This window comes from Callospermophilus lateralis, chromosome 1 (assembly GCF_048772815.1).
Source record: "Callospermophilus lateralis isolate mCalLat2 chromosome 1, mCalLat2.hap1, whole genome shotgun sequence".
NCBI classification, from domain to species: domain Eukaryota; kingdom Metazoa; phylum Chordata; class Mammalia; order Rodentia; family Sciuridae; genus Callospermophilus; species Callospermophilus lateralis.
Window position 1 is genome coordinate 127,062,842 of NC_135305.1, and position 25,286 is coordinate 127,088,127.

General features: G+C 61.2%; 1 protein-coding gene across 1 annotated transcript; it reads right to left on the minus strand.

Annotated features, from left to right (window-relative positions):
• Positions 1-3,920: 3,920 nt before the first annotated feature.
• Positions 3,921-25,073, minus strand: Mmp17 (matrix metallopeptidase 17). Its single transcript, XM_076866309.1, has 10 exons — positions 24,930-25,073; positions 16,580-16,712; positions 16,206-16,335; positions 15,328-15,611; positions 14,629-14,805; positions 12,618-12,717; positions 10,278-10,360; positions 10,034-10,186; positions 6,194-6,451; positions 3,921-5,608 (listed from the first exon to the last, which is right to left on the minus strand). Exons 1-10 carry the CDS (start codon positions 25,071-25,073, stop codon positions 5,316-5,318), a joined length of 1,755 nt encoding a protein of 584 aa, XP_076722424.1. The 3' UTR covers positions 3,921-5,315.
• Positions 25,074-25,286: the final 213 nt, after the last annotated feature.

Here is a 25,286-nt window from a genome sequence, read left to right on the forward strand (position 1 = left end):
AAAATGGTGGGCTGGGGATGTGGCTCAAGTGGTAGCACGCTCGCCTGGCATGCGTGCGGCCCGGGTTCGATCCTCAGCACCACATACAAACAAAGATGTTGTGTCCGCCGAGAACTAAAAAAATAAATAAATATTAAAATTCTCTCTCTGTCTCTTCCTCACTCTCTCTTTAAAAAAAAAAAAAAAAAATGGGCTGGAGATGTGGTTCAGTGGTAAAGCACCCTTGGGTTAAATCCCTAGTATCAAAAAAAAAAAAAAAAAAAAAAAGGAAAAAAAAAATAGAAAGAGATACTACTAGTTGATCTGGGCCACATTTAAGGCTCATCCTGACTTTACATGGAAAAACATGCACCCCCGGCCACGCCCAGTACATCCCTGTAGCCCAGTGACTAGAGGCTGAGGCAGGAGGGTCGCTGGGCCCAGGAATTCAAGCCCAACCTGGTGAGATCCCGACTCACACACAAAAAACCAAACCTCCAGCACAGGAGCCCGGTGTGGCCCGGCCGCTAGAGGACCAGCACTCGGTGACACCACATGGTTTCCAAAGCAACAGGCTGTGCACAGAGGCCAAAGGAGACTCTGAGACTTGGCTGGCTGGCTGGTGGACAGAGTCCAGTTCGATCAGGCCAGGCCACGCTGCACAGTGGCAGTCAGTTGCATCAGGGTCTCAGCTGGGGGACCTGGGTGATGCAATCAGGGCCCAAGGACACTCACCAGCAGTGAGGTACAAATCCATGCTGGGCAGTCCAGGCTGAGCTCTGGGCCCTGGGCTCCAGGCTCAGGGCACCAGCCACACGCTCTGTGTCCCTCACACCCACCCAGCCCTGCAGATCACCTGTGCGTTTGCCTTGCAGGTTCTCTCTGTGCCTGAGCGCTGCTGTGAGTGCCTGCTCCTGCCCTGTCCCTGGGGCAGCCGCTCCCTGCCAGAGCAGGGGCTGGCCTTGTGTGTCACCACCTCAACCAAGACTTGCTGTGTCCAGGGAACCCATGTCCAATGGCTGCAGCCCCTGTGCAGTGGGTCTGTGTGTCTGTTCTCTGGCTTCTCCTGTCCTGCTCTCCAGGGCAGACTGGGCAGTGGAGCTCCCCCAGGATTACCCCTGTTAGTCTCAGACTGCCATGTCTGGGGGAGTCCCGGGCCCCGACGTGGAGCTTGGGGTGCAGTCTCCCCCAGGAGAGCTCTAGGGGGCAGGAGCTAGAAGAATCCAGCCCTCGGTACCGCTCGGGCCCCACCAGGGAACACCAGGCCCACGCACCCAGTTAGCCCTCCGGTCACAGCCATGACCACCCACTTCCAGCGCCCAGGCAGAGATGGTTGGCACTCCCTCCTCTTGAGGCTCAGCTAGCCAGCAGTCCTGGGGCTCTGCCTTGGGAGCACACAGGGGCCGCCACACCTCACCAGCCCAGGAACTTTCCTCCCGGCTCTTTCTACTCCTCTCTGCTCGAACACAGCCAGGGGGACTGCAGGGGGGTCACCCAGGCCCCCTGCTGCTCAAACCCTGCAGTGGCCTTGTGGCCCCAGAAAACCCTCATGCTTGTGCTGACCCTTGCAGCCCCCGAGCCTCCCGGATCTCCAAGCACACCCCTGCCTCACACAGGCCTGTCTGGAGGTCACCCTCCTGGCTCCCCCTGGGCACCCCAGATGCCCCTCCCTGCCCTGCTAGCCAAGGCGCAGGATGCGGATTCTGAGTCTAAGTGTGTTCTGTGTTTGTCTTTCTTCCCTCGACAGCAGGTCAGGGCTGCAAGCTCCTCAAGTCTAAGGATGTGGCCTGTTTTGTTGAGCCTGCAGCACGTCAGAGTGCAGGACCTGCTGCAGGGGCGGCAGGAAGCCCACGGCATTCCCATCTGCCTGGGGGACCTGGCCCAAGCTGGGAGGAAGGCCAGGCCATCAGGGCTCCAGCCCAGAGCCAGCACCTGGGGCCCCTGGGAGCCAGGACCTGCCAGTTCTGATCTACCTGAGTGTGACTGAGTAGGACTCAGAGGTAGCGAGACAGAGGCAGAGAGAGGGAGAGAGAGAAAGAGAGAGAGAGAGTGAGAGAGAAACAGAGAGAGAGAGAGAGAGAGAGAGAGAGAGAGAGAGAGAAAAGAGAAAGGGAGAAAGAGGGAAAGAGTGACAGACAGACAGGCGGCCGCGTGTGGGGGCACTCAGTGGTCATGCCTGTGATCCTAGTGACTCAGCAGGCTGAGGCAGGAGGATTGAGAGCTGGAGGCCAGCGTCAGCAACTTGGTGAGATCTTTTCTCAAGATGAAAACATATTAAATGGGGCTGGGGATGTGGTCAAGCACCCCTGGGTTCAATCTCCAGCACCCACCCCCCAATTTTTTTTTTCAATTAAAAGGCAGAGAGAGGCGGAGCGGGCTGCTGCTTCTGTAGTGTCTGGGTGCCATCCTGCAGGTACGCAGGTGGGACGAGGTCCAGGGCAATAAGCAGGCATAGGGAACTGGGGTCTGTCTACCGGCTTCCTCTCAGTGTCCAGCCATGGCTGGGTCTTGCCCACCCTTCCTGGACTTGCAGGAGGATGGACTCAAGACAGCAGGGGCTCAGCACAGAGCTGGGGGGAATGAAGCCTAGAAAGAAGCCCTTGGCCCTGGCACACATCGCCCTGTGACCTTGGGGACTGGTAGGGTGCTCTGGCCCCATGAGGGGCCCTGGAGGACCGGTTCAGCATGCCGGGATCCTAGTGTGGAGGCTCCATGGTGGCACTCAGCTGGGGACAGGGACTGCTTCTAGCCTGGCCCCCGGCGTTCCCCCAGCTCCATGACCCATGGGTCACTCACTGCCCCTCAGTTTCCCTACGTGGACAATGGAAGCAACCACCTTCCCTCTCCTTGGGGTGGTTACAAGGACCCAGAGAGGCTGGTGAAGAGTCCAGCAGTAGCTGCCCTGGGCGCTATCATGCCAGTCTTTGGAGTGACCCACCCCTGAGAGGCAGTGGGTGGGGCCAGCAGGGCAGGGCATGGCTGTGGCCTGGAGCAGCTCAGAGCTGCGGCCCACCTCCCAGTTACAGGTAACTTGTGTCCCCAAGTCACATGCTAGCAGCCCCATCCCAATTAGATGCTGTGAGCAGGTGGAGCCTCAGGGAGGTGACAAGCAGGACCCCTCATGTTACCATGGTGACTTACATGGGAACAAGGGACCCAGAGCACCTGCTCAGCCAGGTGAGGATGCAGCTGGAGGGCAGCCATGTGCAAACCAGGAACTGCCCTCACTAGAACAGGATGGCCCCCTGACCATGGCTCTAGGCCCCAGGATTGTGAGGAACAAGGGCGGTTAGTGGCTTTGCTGCCACACCACACCTCGGCTTCTGGGGGCTGGTGGGACTGTGAACCCACACCCAGGCACTAGAACCATGTGGAGGCCCACCGGCCTTGCAGGAGCCACCTGTCCAGGCCACGCAGCGCAGTCCAGGACCCACGAGCCCCCCGTGTTTCAATGTGACTCTCAGGAGCGGACATGGTGGGCGTTACTTGGTGACAGCACCACCTTCCCGTGTGCCAGGGCAGCGGAGTCTGGAGCCGCCTGAGGAGAGCAGACCCTGAGGCCTTTGGAGAACATCCAGACTTGCAGGATAGCAGGACAGAGCCCAGGGTCAGCACGTGTCCCCAATGGCTCAGAGGAAGGGAGGCTCTTACTCTCCACCGGAGACTCCCATAAACATGAGGTCACGTCTCAGGTGTGACGTGCCTGCATCTGTAACGGGGTCAGTCCAGCAGGGCGTCTCCCTGGCCTGGGCTGTAGTCCGCCTGGACACTCCTGCCACACGCCCTTTGGATTTCCAGGGGTCGTGGGGGTCATGAAGCTCTCCCTAGGCCTCACTGGACACTGACGGGTAGGAACGTCCTTTCTGGGGAATTGAACCCAGGGCCTCCTGCACGCTGCACAGGTGGTCTCCCACCGAGCTGCTCCCCAGCTGGCGTAGAAAAGTTTTATTAGAGAGTGGACGTCAGAACAACAGTGAGACTGCAGCAGTCGCAGCCGAGGGACACCAGACCGGGGACCTCAGAGCCGCCCCTGACCCACAGGGCAGCTCCTCGACAGGCTGCCGGGTAACATGGCGGGAGGCTGAAGGACCTTGGCGCTGCCGAGGAACAGGAGGGCGCGTTTCCAGGGGACAGGTCTCCCAGAGAGCCCCCAGGCCACCCTGTCTGACGCGACAGCAGGGCCATTCCTAGTTCCAGGTTACACAGGGGGACAGATGGACACAGGAGGTGCCAGGCTTGGGGAGGAGTGCGTGGGGAGGGACAGGAGGATATGGGCTGGCCTCTGCCCCTGGAACCAGGAAGTGTGAAAATCTGGTGAAGGGAGAAGCCTTCCTGCTTGTGAAAGGGTCATCTCAGCTCCGCCCTAGCTGCAGGGTGACCACTGACTTCCCATGCTGTAGGGGCAAATCCCTTGCAGTGCTGGAGCCCAGCAGGCCCGACCCACCCCAGGACCTTGGCATCTGGAGTGCCATCTCCAAGGTACCTGTGCCTCAGATCCCCACCCCACAGGCTGGGACCCCAGCTCCCTCCTCCATTCAGGGGCCTCCTTCCTGATCCCCTTGGAGGCCTGCCGGCAGAGGGGGAGGTCCTCCTGCAGGGCTCCTGCTTCTCCAGGTCCAGGGCAGGTTCCACACCTCCCAGTGCTGCTGCTGGAGAAGACATTGTCACAGAAGTGGCACTTCCCTGCTCACCCCTGCCACTCTCCTCTTCCTGCGTGAACCCCACCTTTGGTCCAGAGGTGAGAAAGCCCCTCTGCAGCCCAGGGAGTGGATGGGCATGTCCAGAGAGATGACACTTTCTGGCAGGAAGGGGAGCTGGTGGGAGGCAATGGAGACAAGGGTCTTGATTTCCATCTGGGCAGGAGGGACAGGGCTCTGTAAACTGGGAGCCTGGGATAAGAGGGCTGGGTGGAGCAAGGCCTGGATACTGGCCTAGAGTGGGGCAGTTGTGCGCTTGGCAGACAGGTCCTGAGTGGCCACTGGATGTAGACATAAGCCCCCCTCTTTAGGTGGCTCCAGCTCCCAGCAGGTGGCACTGGATCAGATGGATGAGTGGGTGACAAGTGTCTATGAATGTCCAGAGCGTGCCCTGCACTCCGAGTTTTTCCGCTGGGCCTCTACTTTCCCAGGGAAAAGGGCACAATGGCCCCTGGGGATTCGCAGGAGCGCACGGGAAGGTGGCAACGGACGCCAGGAGGGCCATCTATTAGCCCCTTCCCCACCAAGCGCAGGGTCTCCGCTGCGCCACGCGGCAGGGCGAGGTCGCGTTTGCGTCCTTGCGAGGAGGCAGCCGCTCAGGCGGGAAGGAAGGCGTCCGCGGGTCCCCGGCCCCGCGGCTCACCGCGCCCGGGCCCGGGCGGCACCCAGCGCGCACAGCAGCAACAGCTGCAGCGGCGGCGAGGCAGGCGGCGCGGGCGCGCCGGAGGAGCAGGAGCACACGGCGAGGCTGTCCTGCGCGCGGCCCTGCGGCCCCGGCTGCGCTCGGGCAGCCTCCGCCTCCGCCTCGCCGGCCGCCGGCTCCCCGCACACCAGCCAGTCCCTCGCCGTGGACTGCGGGTACCCGGGCGCCGCCTCCAGCTCGCCTTCCTGCACTTTCCAGTACTCCTGGCCGCGGAAGAAGTAGGAGGCACCTGCGGAGAGCAGGGCCAGGCTAAGCCCTGGGGCGGGAGGACCACACCAGCAGGTCTACACCAGAGGGAGGGCCCGGCCACGGAGGGGGAGCCACGGGAGGCAGGGGCAGTGCGTGGGCCACCTCTGGAGTTCCTTTCCCTGACTGGGCTTTTATCTAGGAACCTGCCCTGTGCAGGCTGTGCTAGGTGTCAGGGCACAACTCAGAGCGAGGGACACTGCCTGTCCTGTGGGGCTGGCCAGCTGGGGTGCTTCTATGCTGCCAGGGGCAAAAACAAACTGGGGGCACAGGAGTCCTGGAAGATGTTGAGCACTGGCCAGGCTGTGTGATGCCTAGGAAGGTGATCCAGAAGTCCCCACAGGTGTAAAGGCCCAGGGTCCAATGTGTTTGGGGTGTGAGAAGCAGGAGGAGGCTGGTGTTGGTGGAGGGAGTGGGCAGGGTGGAGGATGGGCTGAGAAGTGGGGGAGCCAGGGGTGTGGACTTCGGGAGTCAGGACTCAGCTGACAGGCAAGCCCTGGCTCAGGGAACCCCCATTTTGTTGGTGAGGAAACTGAGGCTGCACAGCCTCCCCCCTGAGCATGCTCACCATCAGACCAGCGCATGGCGTCATCCAGCGTGCTGGGGACACCCCTCCACAGGGGGCCCTGGGCAGGGTAGCCAGGGTCCATGCGCCGAGTGTGGTCATCATAGCGCCAGTAGAGCTGGTCCTTAAAGAAATAAGTCCTGTCATTGTGAGGCCAGGAGAAGGCGGCATCCACACCGCCCGGCGGGAGGCTGAAGTCCGAGATGGGCCGTGGGTATCCTTCCTCTACGTTATTGTCCTTAAACACCCAGTATCTGTCTCCTGGGGGCGAGAGAAAGAGCGTGGGCAGGGGCTCCAGCTGGCCTGCTCCCATGTTTGCCGCCCTCACCCAGGGGTGGGGTGACGTGGCTGCAGAGTGGTCACCCACATCACAGTGCCCAGGAGTCCTTGTGGGTATTTATTGAGCACCTACTATATGCCAGACCTGGGTCAGTCATGTAACCAGCAGCCTGTGGATGCAGGTTCTGCTCTGGTGGCCACTTAGGACCAGAAACAGAACATAGGGTGAGTTGGCCACTGCCTAGGGACGCTGTTTTGTGTCCTACCCAAGTTCTGGGCAGGGGGCTAGGAACGTCTTCATGGAGAAATCAAGCAAGGTGCTCGGTCCGAGGCGTGTGGATTTATGCAGTAAGCAAGACGCTTCAAAGCCCCTTGCTGGACAGAGGGTCTGAGTCACATGGGAGGACATGAGGGAGGGTGCCTCGGAGGTGGCCAGGATGCAAGGTGGCACACTGGTCAGCTGGTGGGAACGAACATGGCGGGGCCACAGCCTGGCGCCTCAGAGAGTGACCAGCAGAGCCAGGCAGAGGCCCTCACCCCGCCAGAGACCAAGAACTGAGCAGGATCCCTGGAGAGGCCTGCAGCCCGGGGCGCAGCAGCTCTGTGCACAGCAGCCCCAGCTCCACCCACAGTGCGCACAGGCAGACAGAGTGGGTCCTCAGGATGGACCATATTCAGCCTTGAGGTGGGGGAAATTCTGCCTGGCGTGTGTCGCCCTCCATGATCCCAGCAGCTTAGGAGGCTGAGGCAGAAGGACGGCAAGTTGAGGCCAGCCTGGGCACCTTAGCAAGACCATGTTGCAAAGGACAGACAGGGCTGTGGATGCTCAGGGTGGAGCACCTGGGTGCAACCCCAGTAGCAAAAAGGAGGGGAGTCCTGCCACGGGCCCCAACAAGAATGGACTTGGAGCGCGTTGTGCGTGCAGGCACTCAGGGAGGCTCTGGAGCAGCCAGACCCCCAGGGACAGAGGGAACAGGCGCCAGGGGCCAGCTGGTGTTCAGTCTGGGCAGATGGCGAGCTCTGTGGGTGGAAGGCCAATGCCCAGCGGCCCAAGTCACGCGCTGGAAACAGCTGAACATCAGAGTCTGTCACGGGCCTCCTTCCTGCCACCACTGAAAGGAATCACCAGGGGCTGGGTGTGGCTCAGTAGTGGGGCACCTACCTGACATGGGGAAGCCTGAGTGAGTCCTCGGTGCCACACACACGCACACACACTCACTCATGCACAAGTGTTCCAGATAGGGACAGCTGTGATGCTGTAGCAGGGAAGGGTCAAGGGTATGAGAGCCACCATGGAGCTCTGTCCCGCTCCCTGGGGGAGGACACAGGTCAGCTGAAAGCAGGCAGCACAGGGACTGGCAGGTTCCATCAGGGACATAGGTGCAAAGCCCACGGACCTGGGCCTCTCGTCTCACCCAAAACGCATAGCAGCAGAGAAACTTGTGGGCAGCCTCTGCAGATGACCCCAGGGAGCATCCCTGGGAGGGACGGGTCAGACACCAGCCCTCAGTGATGCTCGGCCAATGGGAGCCCAGGACCTGACCCTGGGAGGCACAGACCCCGAGGCCTGGAGCTCCTGAGGGGAGCAGCACTACAGGCCCAGGGAATGTTCCGGTCAGAGACCAGGGAGGCAGCTGAGCACACGGGGACCCTGGCGGTCCTGTGGGCAGGTGGCAGGCGAGCTTGTGCCCTGGATGGCGGCATCTGGTCACTGGTGGCTGCTGGGGCTCTGTGGGGCTCTAGGAGCGCCGTGCTGCAGTCTGCGTCTCCCTGTCCAGAAGACCCTGCTAGTCTTTGTTCTGGCTCGTTTTGTTTTTTGTACTGGGGACAGGCCACTTGTCTTGGGGACCAGGCCACTTGTCCTGGGGACAGGGCCACTTGTCCTGATGATGGGCCACTTGTCCTGGGGACCAAACCCAGACCTCTTCGTATCTTTTTTTTTTTTTTTTCAGAGTAGAAATTAGAAATTTATTAAAGGACAGCAGAAAAGACTTCTCCCGGAGGAAGAAGGGGACCCAAGAGGTGGAATCCTCTTCGTATCTTATTTAGTCCCAGGTCTCCCTAAGATCCTCAGGGTCCTGCTACTTTGCTGAAGTTGGCCTTGAACTTGGATCCTCCTGCCCCAGCCTCCTGAGCTGCAGGGATCACAGGCGAGCACCACGGTGCCTGGCCCATGTGATAGTTCTGCAGTTTTTCTACAAGTCTGATTTTTTTCCCCAAAAATAAAATTTTGAAAAAGGAGGAGGTTCTGTGGGTCTTGATGGGCCCACGCGGGCCATGTGCAGAGCAGGAGCAGCGGTGCTACTCACGGTACACAGTCCTCCCGGGGACACGGGGACACAGCCAAGCAACAGACACTACAGGAGCCACTGCACATGCTGCTCTCTGCCGCGGAGCAGGGTCCCAGGGGGCAGCCCTGGCCTCCACCACCCAAGGGTCCCACCTGCCTCTCCTGAAGTGTCACTCACCCGAGGGTCCCCAGGGCTTGCTAGTGCAGGTGCCCGGGACTACAAGGGCCATGTGAGAGACGCACGGGAGGGAGGCAGCAGCTACAAGAGGTAGCCGCAGCCAGGCTCTCTGCACCTCCCGGAGGAGCAGGTGGCCAGTGCTGGGCTGACCCTCCCCGGGGCTCAAGTCCTGGGCCTCAGCATGTGGCCCTGCTGGCCGGGGTTCTGCAGGAGTTGTGGCTAAAAGAGGATCCTGCTGCTTTGGGCTTCCTCATCAGAGACCAGAGGCAGCACCGATGGGAGGCGCAGCCCAAGCGGCCAGCGCTATATGGGGTTGAGAAGCCAGGACAGTGCTCCTGGAGCCCAGGGCGCCCTGTCCTCACTGAGGTCAGACTCCGGGCCACGGTGGGGAGGGGCGAGTTCCCGCTGGTCCCCTCCAGGAGGTGGGCCCAGGAGACTTGCTCCCGAGGGTGGGTACTGGAGAAATGCTCAGTACTATCCCAGTGATGAGGCCTCCAGGCCTTTCCCAAACTAGGGCATTCTTTGTGCTCAGCAGGATGGCTGCTGCCTCAGGGCCTTGGCACTGATTGTCCCCTGACCTGAACTCTGTTTCTGGAACTCTGGGGTTGTTTTTGGTTCCAAGGAGTGGACCCAGGGGCATATCTACCATTGAGCTATATCCTCAGTTCTTTTTATTTTGAGACAGGATCTAAGTTGCCGAGGCTGACCTCGAACTTATGGGGTTACAGGCAGGTGCCACTGTGCCTGGCTCAAATGGCATCTCCTGAAGTGGCTTTCCTTGCTCCAGGTGCTCTGTGCCAACCTGAGTCCTCCCCACTCTGAGCCCTCCTTCAGCTGACATTCTTAGTACTCGCGAGAGCTTTCTAGCAAGAGGCCTGGGTTGCCACGTTGCTCTCTGTGTACCTATAGGAACTACCACAGGCTGGGCATACAGTAGGTGCTCAATATGTATCCACCTAGTGCACAAGGTACGAGGGGCTCTGTGCTCTGGACTGTGGAGCAGACCACAGAGCAGCCTCCTGGCAGGTGCGTCTATGCTGTGGGTGCCGCTGCAGCCTCCGTCACCGAGGCCACGGAGCTGGGGAGGCCCACCCACCTTTGAAGAAGACAATCTTATGGTCACTCGTGCGCTCGTACACGGCGTCCACGCTGTCCAGGTGCAATGGCAGGCCCCGCCAGAAGCGGTGCATCTGTGCCGGCTGCAGGGACACCAGGTGCCGGTCCCGGTTCAGCCTCCAGAAATACTTGCCTGAGGGGACAAGGGGGTGGCTGCAGGTGGTGAGTCTGGGAACCCCATGGGCTGAATCCCGCCACCTCCCACCCCTGGGCCCTGGGGGCACCTTTGAAGAAGAAGGCTTCGCCACGGATCTGTGCCACTGCGTCAAAATGGGCGCTGCACCTGTGGGGCACGTCCTTCCTGGGCCTGCGGGAAGAGGGCCAAGTGGGCAGGAGGCGCCAGACCACGCACCCCCGGATCCTAGCTTCCTGCAATAGGGGACCCATGGGGAGCCCACAGAGGGGTGAGCTTGCCAACTGCTCTCTTAACAGGGGATTCATAGCCACAATATGTAAAAATTCACCGATAAAAAACAAATGTCCCCCTCATTAAACGGACAGAGGGACCAGATGCTTCTCCAGAGAAGCACAAAAGGCCCACAGATATATGAAAAATGTCCAACACCAGTTGCAACCAGGGAAACGCATAAGACAACACTGAGACTACATCTCACACCAGTCACAACAGCAGTCCCCAGGAACATGGCTTCCCGGAGCCCACACTTTCACATGACATCCTGCCTCACCGTGAGCCCCCAGAAACGGAGCAGCCTTCTATGGACTGAGACCTCTGACACCATGAGCTCCCAAATAAACTTTTCCTCTAAAAAAAATACAAATAGCAATAAATGCTGGCGAGGATGTGGAGGCAAAGGAGCACTTTTACGCTGTTGGTGGGACTGTGAATTGGCTCCTCAAAGACGAGGCATGGGACAGGCGTGGTGGTGCACGCCTAATCCCAGCCACTCTGGAGGCTGAGGCAGGAGGATCTCAAATTCAAGGCCAGCCTCAGCAACCTAGCAAGACCCTAAGAAACTTGGTGAGACCCTGTCTCAAAATATAAAAACGGCTGGGGACATGGCTTAGTGGCAGAGCACTTGCCTAGCATGTGTGACGCTCTGGGTTCAATTCTCAGCACTACAAGTAAATAAAATGGAGATCTGTTGACTACTAAAAAAAAAAAAAAAAACTATTAAGAAGAACTTTTTTAAAAAAAAGGGCTGGGGATGTGGCTCAATGGTTAAGCACCCCTGGGTTCAATCCCTGGTACCAGGAAAAAATTTTTTTTTTTTTGAATTTTAATATTTATTTATTTATTTTAGTTTTCGGCGGACACAACATCTTTGTTTGTATGTGGTGCTGAGGCTCGAACCCGGGCCATATCAGGCAAGCGCGCTACCATTGAGAGCCACAGTTTAGTCAGAATGACGCCTGGCATTTTTGCCAGAGAAAATAGTTGAAAGGTGACCCTGCTCTGGGATTAGGACGGATCCTACTGGGAATAGGGCGGATCCTGCGCCCAGTACTTGGGAGTTCCCGTTGAGTTCTCGCGGGGGTTCTGAGAGAATTGAGCCCGGTGGAGGGAGTGTGTTCCCTGGAAGTATGTGTAGAGTGCCGGTGAGAGTTGGGGAATAAAGAGTTGCTGTTTGAATCTACAAGGCTTTTTGGCAGCTCGGTTATTTGTGCCCAGACAGACTGAGGCACCACATACATGTAAAATAAGGATATTGTGTCCACCTATAAAAGGGCTTGGTGGAGCTGGGTGGTTGAGTGCCCTGGATCCGTTCCCTGGTGCCAGAATATAGGAAGAACGGGAGCAGGTGCTCTCAAGGAGCCCTTGTCACCACGGGCTCTGGGCAGCGCCTCAGGGGAGACTCGTGTTTGCCTGCTCCCTTGCGTCCCAGGGTGGCAGGGGCTACCTCTGAGCATACTGAGGCTGTGGGTGCTCCTTGCGCTGTGGGCCGGAGGGGAACTGTGTCCCACCAAGAGACCAGCTCACACTTGATGCAGCATGGACCCCAATCCTACCTCCAGAACATGGCCACAGAAAGTGCCATGGCTGTCCCTGGTTACGGCCCACAATCAGGGGCCACTGAGTAGCCAAGCAGCCAGAGTGCATGGCCCTCCACGACAGGGGCCAGCTCCCAGAGAGGCAGCGGCTGGGCCGGCCTGGAGCAGAGGCCCTGGCTCCCCCCAGCACTGTGCAGTGTGGCCAAGGGCAGTGGACGGGCCCTCGTGCTCAGCTGCAGAAGCCCCCAGGCCTACAGACCACGCACCCTCTGCCTTGACCGCCCCTTTGGCCAGTGCGGTTGGGCAATCCGGAAGCCCAGCGACTAGAGGCTGAGGCAGGAGGATGGCAAGTCCCAGGTCTGCCTGGGCACCTTGGTGACACCTTGTCTTAAAACCACAGAGGAAAAGGACTGGGGTGCGGCTCAGGGTGTAGCACCCGAGGGTCAGTCCCAGCACAAGGAAGGAAGGAAAAAGGAAGCAGGAAAAATGGAGAGCGCGGAGGAGGGAGGCGAGGTGCCGGGCAGTGGGCCCACACAGCCGTGCGCATCGCAGAGCTCTGGGCACACTGGATGAGGACAGGCAGGCCACCGCATGGTGACAGGGCCATGGCTTACGGGGTGCTGGAACGGTTGTCGGGGGGCTCTGGCAGTAAGGGCGGTTCCTCGGGCTCTGGGGTATCCAGTTGTGCTGTGGGGGACACAGACTCCCGTACACCTGTGGGAATAAGGAGGATAGCATCCATCCCAGGATCTTACTCCTCACGTCCCTGCAGGCCCTCGGGAGACCCCAGGATGGAGCCAGGCCTCTGGGCTGACAGGCCCCCAGCACCCCTCCCACTGCAGGAATGGCCCTGAGGGACCACTAAGCGTTCAGGCCGCCTTCAGAGCCTGCCCAGCGCTGGCCCGCCTGACCCTCCCTGTCCACCTGCAAGAACTGAAGTGGTGCCAGGCGGCAGCTACATGCACAATCCTGGCCCCTCCAGAGGACGGCAATTCCAGGCCAGTGGGCATCTCAGCAAGACCCTGTCTCAAAATAAAATACAAAGGACTGGGCCATGGCTCGGTGGGGACACTGGCCGACCACAGGTCACGGCTTGGTGTGGGGCACTGGTGCCCAGAAACAAGTCCTGGGTTCAGTTTCCACGGCTGCAAAAACCAGAAGGATGGGAAGCATGTGTCCAAGAGCAGTCAGACACTACGCTCACAGCGCCATTAGAGCTGCCCTGGGAGGGGGGCAAGCAGCCCAAGTGCCCGTCACCACAGATACGTGGATGCAGGAGCTCAGTGTGAAGAGGGACATGATTTGACATGCTAGACGTGGTGGGACCTGAGGACGCTGTGCACCCTGAAAGACACCAGTGGCCGAAGGCCCTGAACGGCCTGCCTGGCCAAGCTGGTGGCCCCAGCAGGCCAATCGCAGGGACAGAAAGAGCCCTGGCTGCTGGGGCTGGGGAGGAGGAGAGGCTGGCAGGCCCTGGTCTCTCTGGAGTGACCAAGGCTCTGGACCACTGAGCCACATCCCAGCCCATTTAAGTTTTTTATTTTGAGGCAGGGCCTCACTGAGTTGCTGAGGCTGGCCCTGAACTGGTGATCCTCCTGCCTCAGCATCTTAAACTGCTGAGATTACGGGGCGGGGGCGGGGGGCACTGCACCTGGCTAGACATGGACACTTCAAAGGGTGAATTTTGCGGGATGTGCGTTTTACTGCAGTGAAAGCGACACCCCATCTGGGGACGGATGGGTGAGGCACCTGCCCCTCATGGGCGAGGCCATGGGTTTCCTCTAGCCCCACGGCATCGGTGGAGAGTGGCAGGGACAGCACAGAGGGAGGCTTGGGCCCTGGACTGGGGAGTGGCCGGGCATGGCCGGGACCAGGACGCAGGGGTCTCATCACCTCCTCTCTGGGGCTTGGGTTCCCAGGATGGGGGACAGGGCTCTTTAGCCTTATTTCTGATGGTTTTCAGGAGGGAGGGGCCCTGGAGCGGAGCTCAGCTTGGCCGGTGCACTCCTGAGTTCCACTCTGGGTAAGCTGCCTGGCCCTGGCTCCTGTGTTCCACCCTGGGCAACCTGCCTGGTCCTGGCTCCTGTGGTCCATCCTGGGTAAGCTGCCTGGCCCCGGCTCCTGTGGTCCACCCTGGGTAAGCTGCCTGGCCCTGGCTCCTGTGGTCCACCCTGGGTAAGCTGCCTGGCCCTGGCTCCTGTGGTCCACCCTGGGTAAGCTGCCTGGCCTCGGCTCCTGTGGGCTATCCTGGGTAAGCTGCCTGGCCCTGGCTTCTGTGGTCCACCCTGGGCAAGCTGACTGCCTCCATGTGCCTTGGTTTTCCCCTGTGTGGACAGTTGTCCCCTCTCAGGACCATGGAGACTTGCAGGGCCCCTTGCTCTACACAGGCCTGCACTTGCCCCATTGCTGCTGCCAGGATCCTGAGAACTGGGGACAGATGTGGCTTTCCCTATGCTCCTAGGGGCCCAGGGTGGGCTCTGAGAGAGGCTGAGGCCAGCTGGTCCTCTGCTCCCTTCCTGCCACTCATGCAGGGCAGCCAGTGTGTCTGGCATGGGGCAGTCTGAGGACAGCTGAGCCAAGCTCAGGACATCCAGGGGGCCTGTGTCCGGCCTCAGGGACACTCACCATACAGCTGCCAGACGCGCACCCTGTCATCGTAGGGCAGCCTGTAGCGCAGCGGGTCACCCACAGGGCCCTGGTAGTATGGCTGCATGATGGAGCTGGGGGTGGAGACGTGGCTCAGCCCGATGGCATGGCCAAACTCATGGACAGCCACTGCAAACAGGTCCATCCCGTGGGCATCTGGGGGATGGGAGTTGCATGAGCAACCCCCTCTCCCCTGCAGTTTGGGGCCACATGTGGGGGCCTGCTGCCCTGGTGGTGCTGGGGCTGCGTCCCTTCAGGGGATTCTGCTGGGACTGCCCGCTCCCTCTGTGGCTCTGTGGGGTCTCGGCTTCTCCCTGGTGGTCCCCTGCATGCTCACAGCAGGCAGCAACCTCTCTGGGCCACGCGGAGCTCATTCAGGCTTTGAGGACCAGCCGAGTCCCCGAGCACAAAGGCCGGGTGTCAAGTGGGTCCCCAGACCCTGGAGCTACAGGCCTGGCCCCAAATGATGGGCCGGGCCCTCACTAGGAGAGGCCCGGGCGAGGCCGGCCTGGCTGCTCACGGACACCCAGGGGTGGCTGGAGCCGGGACTGCCCGCCAGTTTGGCTGGGGGCACGTGGCCCGCCTGCCGCATGGTCTAGGGGCTGGGTGGCTCCGCGTCACCTCAGGGAGTCTGCGGGGGCTGCCCGGGCCTAGGGGTCCCAGGGACTCAGCACCCACCAGAGGAGCGGAAGGTCCAAGCCTCCTCGTCATCAAAATGGGTGTCCCCTGCAGAGTGGTGGTCTCCGGGGAAGAAGGCGTGGGCCACTGTGCCGCCGGGGCCGTCGAAGGGGTATTCGTCCTGGTGGTCGGCCCTGGAGAAGTCTATCTGGATGTCTGCGGCGCTGCCGGCCACCTCGTGGAAGTTCAGCGGGGCAATGTCACTCCAGACTTTGAGGGCGTAGTACATGAGCGCCCGCACCGTGTCAGGGCCCAGGGCTGAGTCCCGCGGGAAGGTCCGGACCCTGCGGGGGGTGGGGGGACAGCAGGTCCAGGCCCGGGAGCACAGGCCGTGCCCCAGGCTAGATGGGCATCCTCCCCTGTTGGGGCTGTGGGGTCTACAAGGGTGTGCCACTACCTTCTGCCTCTGTCCCTCCTCAGAGGTCCCAGGAGTCACCCCAGCTGAACACGGGAGGGAGAGTCCAGGGGGCTGAGGAGCAAGGGTCTGCAGCCTGCTCTGCTGGAGCTTCACAGGGCCCATCAGCCAGGGCCACCTGAGCCAGTGCTGACCTCAGGGGCCAGCAGAAGGGCAGCCCATGAACCCCCTCCTCCCAGACCTGAGAGCACAAGGAAGGGACTGCGTGAGACAATCCCCAATCTAGGGGCCTCTCCATAGGAGGCAGAGACCCTGAGAGAGGAGGCCACATGCAGAGGGGAGCAGAGGTGGGTGAGGGACCCCTGGGACATCCCCTCCGGGCAGGACCGGCTTCTGGCTTCCAGAACACAGGAAATCAATCCCAGGTGTCTCAGTCCCTGGTTGGTGGCATTTGGCATGGCAGGCACCGTGGCAGGTGACACCCCATCAGGCCCGGTGTTCCCCTCCTGGCCTGGCCACCCACCTCCATGACAGGTTCCTTTTGTTCCACTTGGTTGGAGCCGGAGCCTGGCGCTTCCTTCGAGCCCAGGCCAGAGGGGGCAGGTCAGGGAGGGAACAGCGCGGGGTCTTCATCAGGGCCAGAGTGGCCTCGTCTGCAGGGGGGGTGCTGGTCAGCAGCAGGCCTGGCCCACCTGCCCCCCAGCCTAAGGTTCCCAGGAACCCCCAAAAGCTGCAGCCTGGCCTCTGGCCACGGGCCTCAGGCACAGGCCTATTTCCCCTGGTCCTGGGGAAGGCCTGTCGGATGAGGCCCACAAGGGGCAGGGTCCAGGAGGGGAGCGGCCAGGCCGGCACGGCCCAACAGGGACCACGGGGTCTCCTGTCGTCCATAGAACTGACCCAGGATACCAGTGGCCTCCAGGCCTCCAAACTGCTGCATGGTGGCGATGGCCTTGGACAGCTCCTCCTGCGTCTGCAGCCGCCCTGTCGCAGGATCCTCTGGGGGCAGGTAGCCAAACCTGCTCAGCCACTCCTAGGGACAGAGGGCAGAGTGAAGGGTGGCCACGGTGCGGCTCCACGCAGAGCTGCCTGGACCAGTACGACACAGGGAGCAGGCCTCCGAGCAACACCACCCCGGCCGCCCTCTGGCCAGTTACTCTATAGGCAGCTAAAAAACCTGACGCCTCTTAGCCAGGGCGGCTTGTGCAGTGCCCGACCTGTGCAATTGCTCACAGCAGCCCTGCACCACCTCACTCCTGAGGCAGCAAAATGTCCAGGGGACCCAAGTGAAGTTAGAAGTTTCTTCAGTGTGGCCAGCACCAGATGCAGGCCCCAGGCTACCTATTAGGGGTGGTCTAGGACCGAAGGCTTGAAGCCCCCATCAAGAAAGGCAAGAGACGACCTCACAAAGGAACGGCACCGAGGGCCTAGGGCCCGGGCTGCCCACTGGACCTTCTGCTGTGCAGCCTGGGGAAGGGTGGTCAGACCCTCTGGGCTGCTTTCTCAGCAGTGAAACCAGTACAGTGCCGACTTGGCAGGATGGTTGAGGACGGGTCAGAGGGGAGGTGGGAGGGGCTCACACCAGCACTGCCAAGGTGCTCTGCATGGAGGATCTGGGATGTTGAAAACAGCGAGTGATGGGCAGAAGGGTCACCCGACCCGAGCCAAGCAGGAAGGCAGGTCGAGCTGCCACCAAGGGGGCCCTGGGTCCTGGGGTGGGCCTCATCTGCAGCCCCATCCACAGCTGTGGCTCCTTGAGCCACCAGGTGGCGCTGTACCACTGTGCAAAAGGCAGTGATGGTCCCATGAGCACTGCTCTGTCCCCAGTCACAGCTTACCCACCCTGGAGCACCCAGAGGTTGGGTTTCAGGGACTCCCTGTGTCCACTCCAACCCTGGACCTGCTTCAAGAAGGGTGTGAACCAGGTAACATGCCAGGGCCAACCAGCAGACCCTCCTCTTTTCCTTTTTGCATACCAGGGCTTCCACCTGGAGCCTCACACACGCCAGGCGACCCCTCCACTGAGCCACATCTCAGACTTTTTTATTCATTTTGAGGCAGAGTCTCACTAAGTTGCCCTGGTTGTCCTCAAACTTGTCCTCAGGATGGAAGCGGTGGCACATGCCTGGATTCCCAGGGGCTCAGGAGGCTGAGGCAGGAGGATCACAGATTCAAAGCCAGCCTCAGCAATTTAGTGTAGACCCTATCTCAAAATAAAGAACTAAAAGGGCTGGGGATGTGGCTCAATACCCCTGGGTTCAGTCCCTGGTATGAAAAACAATAAAACCCCTGTCACCCTCCACGCCTCAAGTTCCGAAGTGGCTGGGACAGCAGGTGCAGTGGTGCCGCCCCACTGCACCTAGCTAGGTCTGGGTGGGTCTTTGTGATGGATATTTTAAAAATCCTCTCATTCCACTTGTGCCACATGTCAGCCCCCGCCACCTGTCCTGTGGGCTGGTGCTGGAAGGAAGGCGCTGCAGGAAGCCAGCCGTGTGCAGGAATGGGATTCTGAATTCCCAGATTCCCAGGACCTCAAAAGGGACAAGTTATTAACCAGGAGGGCAGTCTCCATGATTTGCATATCATTTGCATACACTTGCAGACCAGCTAGATTCCCCCTCCAGGTGACAACTGGGTCCTTGCTGGGATCTTTCCTCTGTTCCTTTATCCCTTTCCCAACCCAGATTCCTCTCTCAGCCTTGATAGGAGGTCCCCAAGAGTGCATACAACTGGCGGTTCCTGGAGACCCCTCCAAGGCCACTGGGCAGGTTCTCCAAGTGGACTTTCATGGTGGGGCCTTGAGAGGAACCTGATGACCACTGAGGTGAGCAGTGCAGTGGGGCCCTGGGCGCTGGTTCCAACCTGCTACCTCCCAACTCGAGTTCCATCAACAGGATGTTCCTAGTGTCCCACAGTTTGTCACTGCCCGGGCCCTGGAACACCCAACAGCATTCCCGGGGAGCACGTGCATGGCGGTTTTTCCAAAGGGTTTGACCAACATTTTCAGGTTTTGTTTCTGGTTTTGCAGGGAATACACTGGGGTCTGTGGGCACACCGGGCAAGCGCTGGGCCACTGTTCCACACCCCTGCCCTTTTCATTTTAGTTATGGAGGCTGGCTTTGAGCGTCTGTCCTCCTGCCTCAGCCTCCCAGGTCGCTGGGATGGTAGGCACGCTCCATCATACCGGCCATTTGTAAATTTGGTCCTGCAGTTTTTTTTTTTTCTTTAATGTTTTTTTTTTTTTAATTTTTAAATATTTATTTTTTTAGGTGTTGATGGACACAACACAATACCTTTATTTTTATGTGGTGCTGAGGATCGAACCCGGGTCCCGCCCGTGCTAGGCGAGCGCTCTACCGCTGAGCCACAATCCCAGCCCCTGTAGTTTTCTTCTCTAATGCCAGAAACCACAGTTGTGAAGCCTCTGCCAGGAGCTCGGCTTCAGCTGCACCAGCTCTCCACCTCCTAGAAGGCCTCCGCAGGCTCCCCAACCTACCTGATGCCAGGCGGGGACACCCCAGCCCTCTTAGTAGACACCTCCCCCACCTACCAGGGGCGAGGTCCCAGGAGGAGGGCCCACTGTCCCAGACCTTGCCTGCCTGGACCTGGGAGAGGAGCTGGGGCAGTGCAGACTGGGACCACGCCTGGGGGCTGGTGCCCTTGGGGCAGGCCTGGAGAGGGTAGGCATGGCTGGAACAGCCTGCGAGCTCCTCCCAATCTCCAGAAGGGGCAGGTACCCAAGTGCCCAGGGCTGTGTACATTTTATTTTGGCTGGGGACTGAGCTCATTTGCAGTGTGGGACGAGGCTAGTGGGCCCCAGGCAGCAGGCAGCAGAGAGGGCTGAGCAGCCTGGGAAGAGACACCCAGAGCTGGCCGTCCCTGCTGGGGGTAGAGGCTGCAGAAGAGGTGCCCCACTGCGCCCCACCAGGATGCACCAGCCTCTCTGCACTTCCGTGGCTGGCAGAGCCGATGCCCAGGGTGGTCCCGAGGGCGCCCTCCCCTGCTGTGCCCATTGGCCTTTCACGGGGGCCCACTGGGACCCAAGCAGCTCCGGGACCCACGGAGCCGGCCGCCCGCTGCCTGCCTCCTGCTCGCTGCGGTCCTCGCTCCACTGTCGCCACGGAGACGGCCGCTGTCTCCAGGGCAACGGAGGCTGCAGCAGCGGGCTCTGCGCGGCGGGGTGAACCTTCCAGAAGGCCACGGGGAGGGGCCGCCGGCCGGCCGGCCTCCCCACCTGGCCAGGGCTCCCGAGCGGAGGCCGCGGGCCATTGCTGCAGGCCCGCTGAGGCCGAAGGCGGGGGACCCAGCCCGCCGCGCCCTGGCGATTATCGCCGCCTGACACCGGGTCTCCCTGAAACCGCGTCTTCCGCAGCCCTAAGGAGGCGGGTGCTTGGCGCGAAAGCCGGGTCCATGAGTCCCTCGGGTAACAGGGAGCGCGCCCCTCCCGCCGCACTGACTCACTGCGTCCAGGCACCAGCCACAGCCCTGGCCCCCCATGGCGAAGCCCCAGTGTCATCAGGGGCCACCCTGTGCCGGGGCTGCAGGCACTGACCTACATGCACCCCCGGCTCAGCTGGCCTGGGCTGACCGCCCACCCCTTCCGGCCCTGGCTGACTCATTCCACCAGCGGGGGTGGGGTGGGGTGGGGCAGCAGGTCCATAAGGCCATCTCACAGATGAGGAAATTGAGGCTCAGAGGTCGATAGCAAGACCATGGCTGAGTGGACCCCTGCAGCTGGCCCTCCTGACAGCAGTAGCCGCAATACTCTGTGGCCAGCACCTGTTCTCACACCCTCTCCACCCTTGCTGCGTCAAGCCACTGTGGAGGCATGGTCAGCTTGACCTCCACTCACAGGCAAGAAAGCGAAGGCCCAGAGAGGGTGGGTAACCTGCCAGCACCACTCAGCATAGCTCAGCCACAGGATAAAGAAAGGCACAGGCCAGGCCTCAGCTGCCTCTGGGGGTGACTCTGCAGCTGGCCTGCAGTTGGGGTGAGCCCTTGCCCCAGCATCTCCCCGGGGCGGGGGGGGGGGGCGCTTGCAAATTCCTCTGAGTGTCTGCTCATCTGTCTTGAGGCGGGTGCTGGGGACAGTAAGGCAGACCACCGTTTCCGCGCAGTCAGGGGAAAATGAACGGCCAATAGCACACAAGTGGCCTCAGGGGGTTTCACATCATGAGCAGTGATCACCTAAGGGCTCCGACAGTCAGCCGCCATCCTGCACTGGCCACTGAAAACTGGCAGAGGCCCACCACAGTACTCAGATGCACTGGGAGGACCAGGCTGTCCCATTCTGCCATGCACTTGGCACCCAGAGGGTGCTGGGAGATAGCTGTGAACCAGTCTTATGAAGTCGGCATCGTTGCTGTTTCCCCATTTAACAGATGAGGAACTTAAGGCACAGAGTGGTCAGAACACTGGTCCACAGTCACACAGCCAGTAGAGGCAGGGCTGGGACTGGAAGCCGGGCTCACCACACATATGCCTGTGCTGCAGCTTTCGTGCTGTGAGGGACCAATTAAGCAGGTCTCAGGAACAGTCCTGGGTGACATTTGAAAAGCTAGCCAGGTGATGAGCCCAGGAGTGCTTGTGGCAGTGGGGACAGCAAGAACAAAGAGCCAGAGCAGGACCCAGCCCAGGACACCCCGGGAGAGAGAAGAGTGGGGACAGGCACCCAGGAGAGAGGTGGGGAGCAGGAGGCCAGGTGGGGAGCCAGCCTGCAATCAGTACGAGGCCCTGCCCCCCAAGGCCTGCTGCGACAGGAAGGTGCCCAGAGGCCCCCAGTGAACACACACAGCACCCTGTGTGCCCAGTACCAAGCCTGCACCCACAGCCAGGGCTCCATGTCATCAATGTCACAGTCAACAGCATGAAAACCAGAGGCATTCAAAGCGTCCTCAGGACCTTTAGGAAGGAGCTGCCCTGGAGGGCACCCCGCCATGCCCCAGCCCTCAGGAAGGCACCACCCTGGAGGGCACCCCGCCATGCCTCAACCCTCAGGAAGGTGCCACGTGGAGGTCACTCTGCCATGCCCCAAGGAAGGAGCTGTCCTGGAGGGCACCCCGCCATGCCCCTGCCCTCAGGAAGGCGCCACCCTGGAGGGCACTCTGCCATGCCCCAAGGAAGGTGCTGCCCTGGAGGGTACCCTGCCATGCCCCAGCCCTCAGGAAGGAGCCACCCGGAGGACATGCAGCAGCCTGTTCCCACTCTACAGAGGAGAGGTTGAGGCTTGGCGCTTAGGTCACAGAGCAGGTGAGCAACAGCCTGGGTCCTGACGGCCATCGAGAGGAGACTACAAAGCAAGGGATACAGTGATGCCCTCCTTCTCAGTGGTACTGTTTTGTTTTGGTGCCAAAGATCAAACCCAGGGCCTTGTGCATGCCAGGTGAGTGCCCAGCCCTGAGTTGCCCCTGGCCCCACCGCAGTACCCTCTCACCTCTGAGTGCAGGACCAGGGTGACAGCTGACGTTCTCAGGGCTCAGATGGGTACAGGGGACATCCCAGGCCCTGAGCCAGGTGGGGACACAGAGCTGAGGGCACAGAGCAGCTACAGGCTTGCTTGAGTGCTGGTGCTGAGGACATTTGTAGCTGGTTGTGTCCAGGCCTGAGGGTGCCAGTGCCCAGGAAGGGGACACGCAGGCTGATGTGTGCTCTGGTGTCCTGCCTCCCGCTTGCTGCCATCCCAGTACCATCTTGTCAGTCCTCTGGGAGGTGACCAGAACCCCCTCAGTGTGTGCCAGGTGACAGCACCAGATGTTTCTGGGAGCAGAAATCAGAGGAGAAACTCGGAAGGACTTTGGACAAACCAGTCACCATGCACCAACTCCCAGGCCTGCCCCAGCAGATAGGTCCTGGACCCCTGGAAGCACACAGTGGCTGCTAGTGGTGGCACGGAACTCAAAACAGCTGGCATGTCCTTCCCAGGCCTGGTTAAGGAGGTGACATCCGTGCAATGAAACCCAAGGGGAGACCCGGTCATCCTACAGGACCTTCTCCTCCAAGATGGACTGCAACCAAGAACAGCAGGGGACTGGATACTCAGGAGCATATGCCCACCTCCTGATCCTAGGGAAATGACCGCACCTCCAGAACCTTTGCAGGGCTTACACTTTTTGCTGTGGGCATCAGACTCAGGAATCAGGGGGACAAACCCAGACCCATGGGCACTGCAGTGGGGATAGGCCCAGGAGCCCCAGCGGCTCCTCTGCCCTGCTCCAGTACAGCCTGAATGGCCACCCTCCGCTACCCTCACAGCTGAGGCCTCAATCCAGCTTTGTGCAGAGACCCTGGGCTGGGCTGGGCAGCCCCTCCCAACTGCTGGGCTCAGTGCTGTCTGACAGAGGCTGGGTCACGCGCACAAAGCGGCCCTTCTCCTCATTGGCACTGAGACCCAAACCCCCAGTGGGTGCCCCCAGGGAGATCTTGAGGGCCCAGCCCTGGCAGTCTTCTGCCCCTGGGGCCGGAAGCTCTCTTGCATCATCCCTGCTGGTGGCCACCAGAGGGCGCTGCCTCACCACGATGGGAGCAGAAGGGGCGAGTCTGCCCACGCCAGAGAGCCAGGCCTGCCTGGGGTGGGGGCCAGGACTGGGGGCTGCCTGTGGCATCTGCCACTTTGTCTTTGTTCTTTACCAGTGGGATGCCAGGGCCCCACTGCCTCTGGCCAGGCTGGGGTTACGTCCCCTGCTCAGTGGCCTGCTGGGTGGGAGTGGGGGTGGGCCAATGACAACTGGGGTGCTGAAGAACCGGGAAGCCAGGCTGGCTCCTGGTGCCAGCCAGGAGCGTGAGCCTGGCTCAGTCTCTGTGGCCAGGGACGGCACGAAACTTCCCAACTGCACCAGGTCTGATCAACTAACTGGGCTGGACCAGCTCCATCCCCCACGGTGCTGACTCTAACTCTGTAGGCCCTCCTGGCAGCTGCTTTTGTGACACCTTGGGAGCTGGGACACTGTTGCCCCTGGGTATGCACTGCAGCGGGGGAGCCGGGAGACCCCCCAGAGACAAAGGGACTTGATGTGAGGGGGCCCTGAATTCAGAAGCCAGGTGGGTGGGAGACAGCCTGCCCCAGGGGCCCTTTGGGCATCCAAAAGTGGGCAGCAGGGAAGGTGACCAGTGCCCTCCTAGATGACTTCAGGGATGGCCCTGGAGCAAGTCCTGCCAACCAAGGGGTTATATGTTCACTGGAATGTTCCTGCCTGAAATCCACCAGGCCACTTGCCTGAACCAGAGGCTTGGGAGCTGGGAAGGCCAGTGATGCTGAGATCCGCCTGCCAGGACCCCATTAGGAGATTGCCTGCGTGGGCCGACCGCTTGTGTTGGGCGGAAGGCCACCCTGGCCCGGGTCCCTGAATCTCCCTGGACTCGGGGTAGCACAGGTGGGGGCCTCATAACAACTCACCTAAAGGAAGTGGCTGCATCTTCGCCTGGCTACCCCAACCTGCGTGGCAAGATCCTTGAAGTCTGATCTAAACCCTCAGGGTCTGCAGGAGACTCAGACGGGGCAGGCAGGCAGCAGAGGGATGTGGGAAGAGGCCGGGCAGCTCCCAGCAGGGCTCCCTAGCCAAGCCTGGGAAAGCGTCTTGGAGGGGCTGGAGGGCCGGCAAGGCGATGAGGCTGCGGCGGGCCTGGATGGTAGGGAGTCCCCACTGGGCTCAGGACAGGACCAAAGGGAAGGCGGGGCAAGGATCGTCGCCCTCACAGAGGAAGGGAAGAGGGACGGGGCCAACATTCGCGCTCAGCGGGGGCTGGGGACCGGTCCCTGGCTTCCCCGAACCCTCAGCGGGCAAACTCCGGGACCACAGGCTTTCTCAGCGCCCATAGGCATGGCCTCGGCCCTCCCTCAGCTCAGGGATGCGCGCCCCTGCCCTTCACTGCTCCCGCCAGGAAGCACGCGGGGCGCACTGCTCACGGCAGCTGAGATGACGGTCCCCACCCTCCGAGCTCCCCCGCTTTGGGACTGCTCCAAGCCGGGGATCTGGGCTCCGGCTAGGCGACTCCTCCAGCTCCCCAGGCTCCTTACAGCTGCGTGCGCATGGAGCGCAAGACTGGGGAAGGGACCCGGCGCCTTCCCAGACTTGGAAGCACCGGCCTCACTCAGCTTGCGCCCCGGCCTCAGTTTCCCTGCCTGGGACGTGGGTCCCGGCGCCCTGGGTCCCCTCACCCGAGACTCACAGGTGGGCTTCTCCCTCACCCGCGCAGCCGCCCAAGGGACCCTCGCTCACGCGCGCGCTCTTCTCGCCCCGGGCCATGCACTCACCACCCCCAGGCTGAGGTCCTCCGCGCGAGGTGCGGGCGCGGCGCAGCCCCCGCGGGCCGCCAGCGCGAGCAGCAGCAGCAGCAGCGGTAGCAGCCGGAGTCCCACCAGCGGTGGGCCCGGCCCCCGAGCGGCGCGGCGCCCCATCCCGCTCTCGGGGCTGCGGCGGCGCGGAGGCGAGGGTCCCCGCGCCGGCCCGCAGCCCGCGCCCCTGCGATCCGCTCTGCTCGGCTCCGCGCCCCGCGCCCTGAGCGCAGCTCAGCCGGACTACCGCGCACCGCCCGCCTCGAGGGGCGGGGCATGCTAATGTACGCTAATGACCGCTCGCCCCGCCCGCCGCCTTAAAGGGCCGGCGCCCTT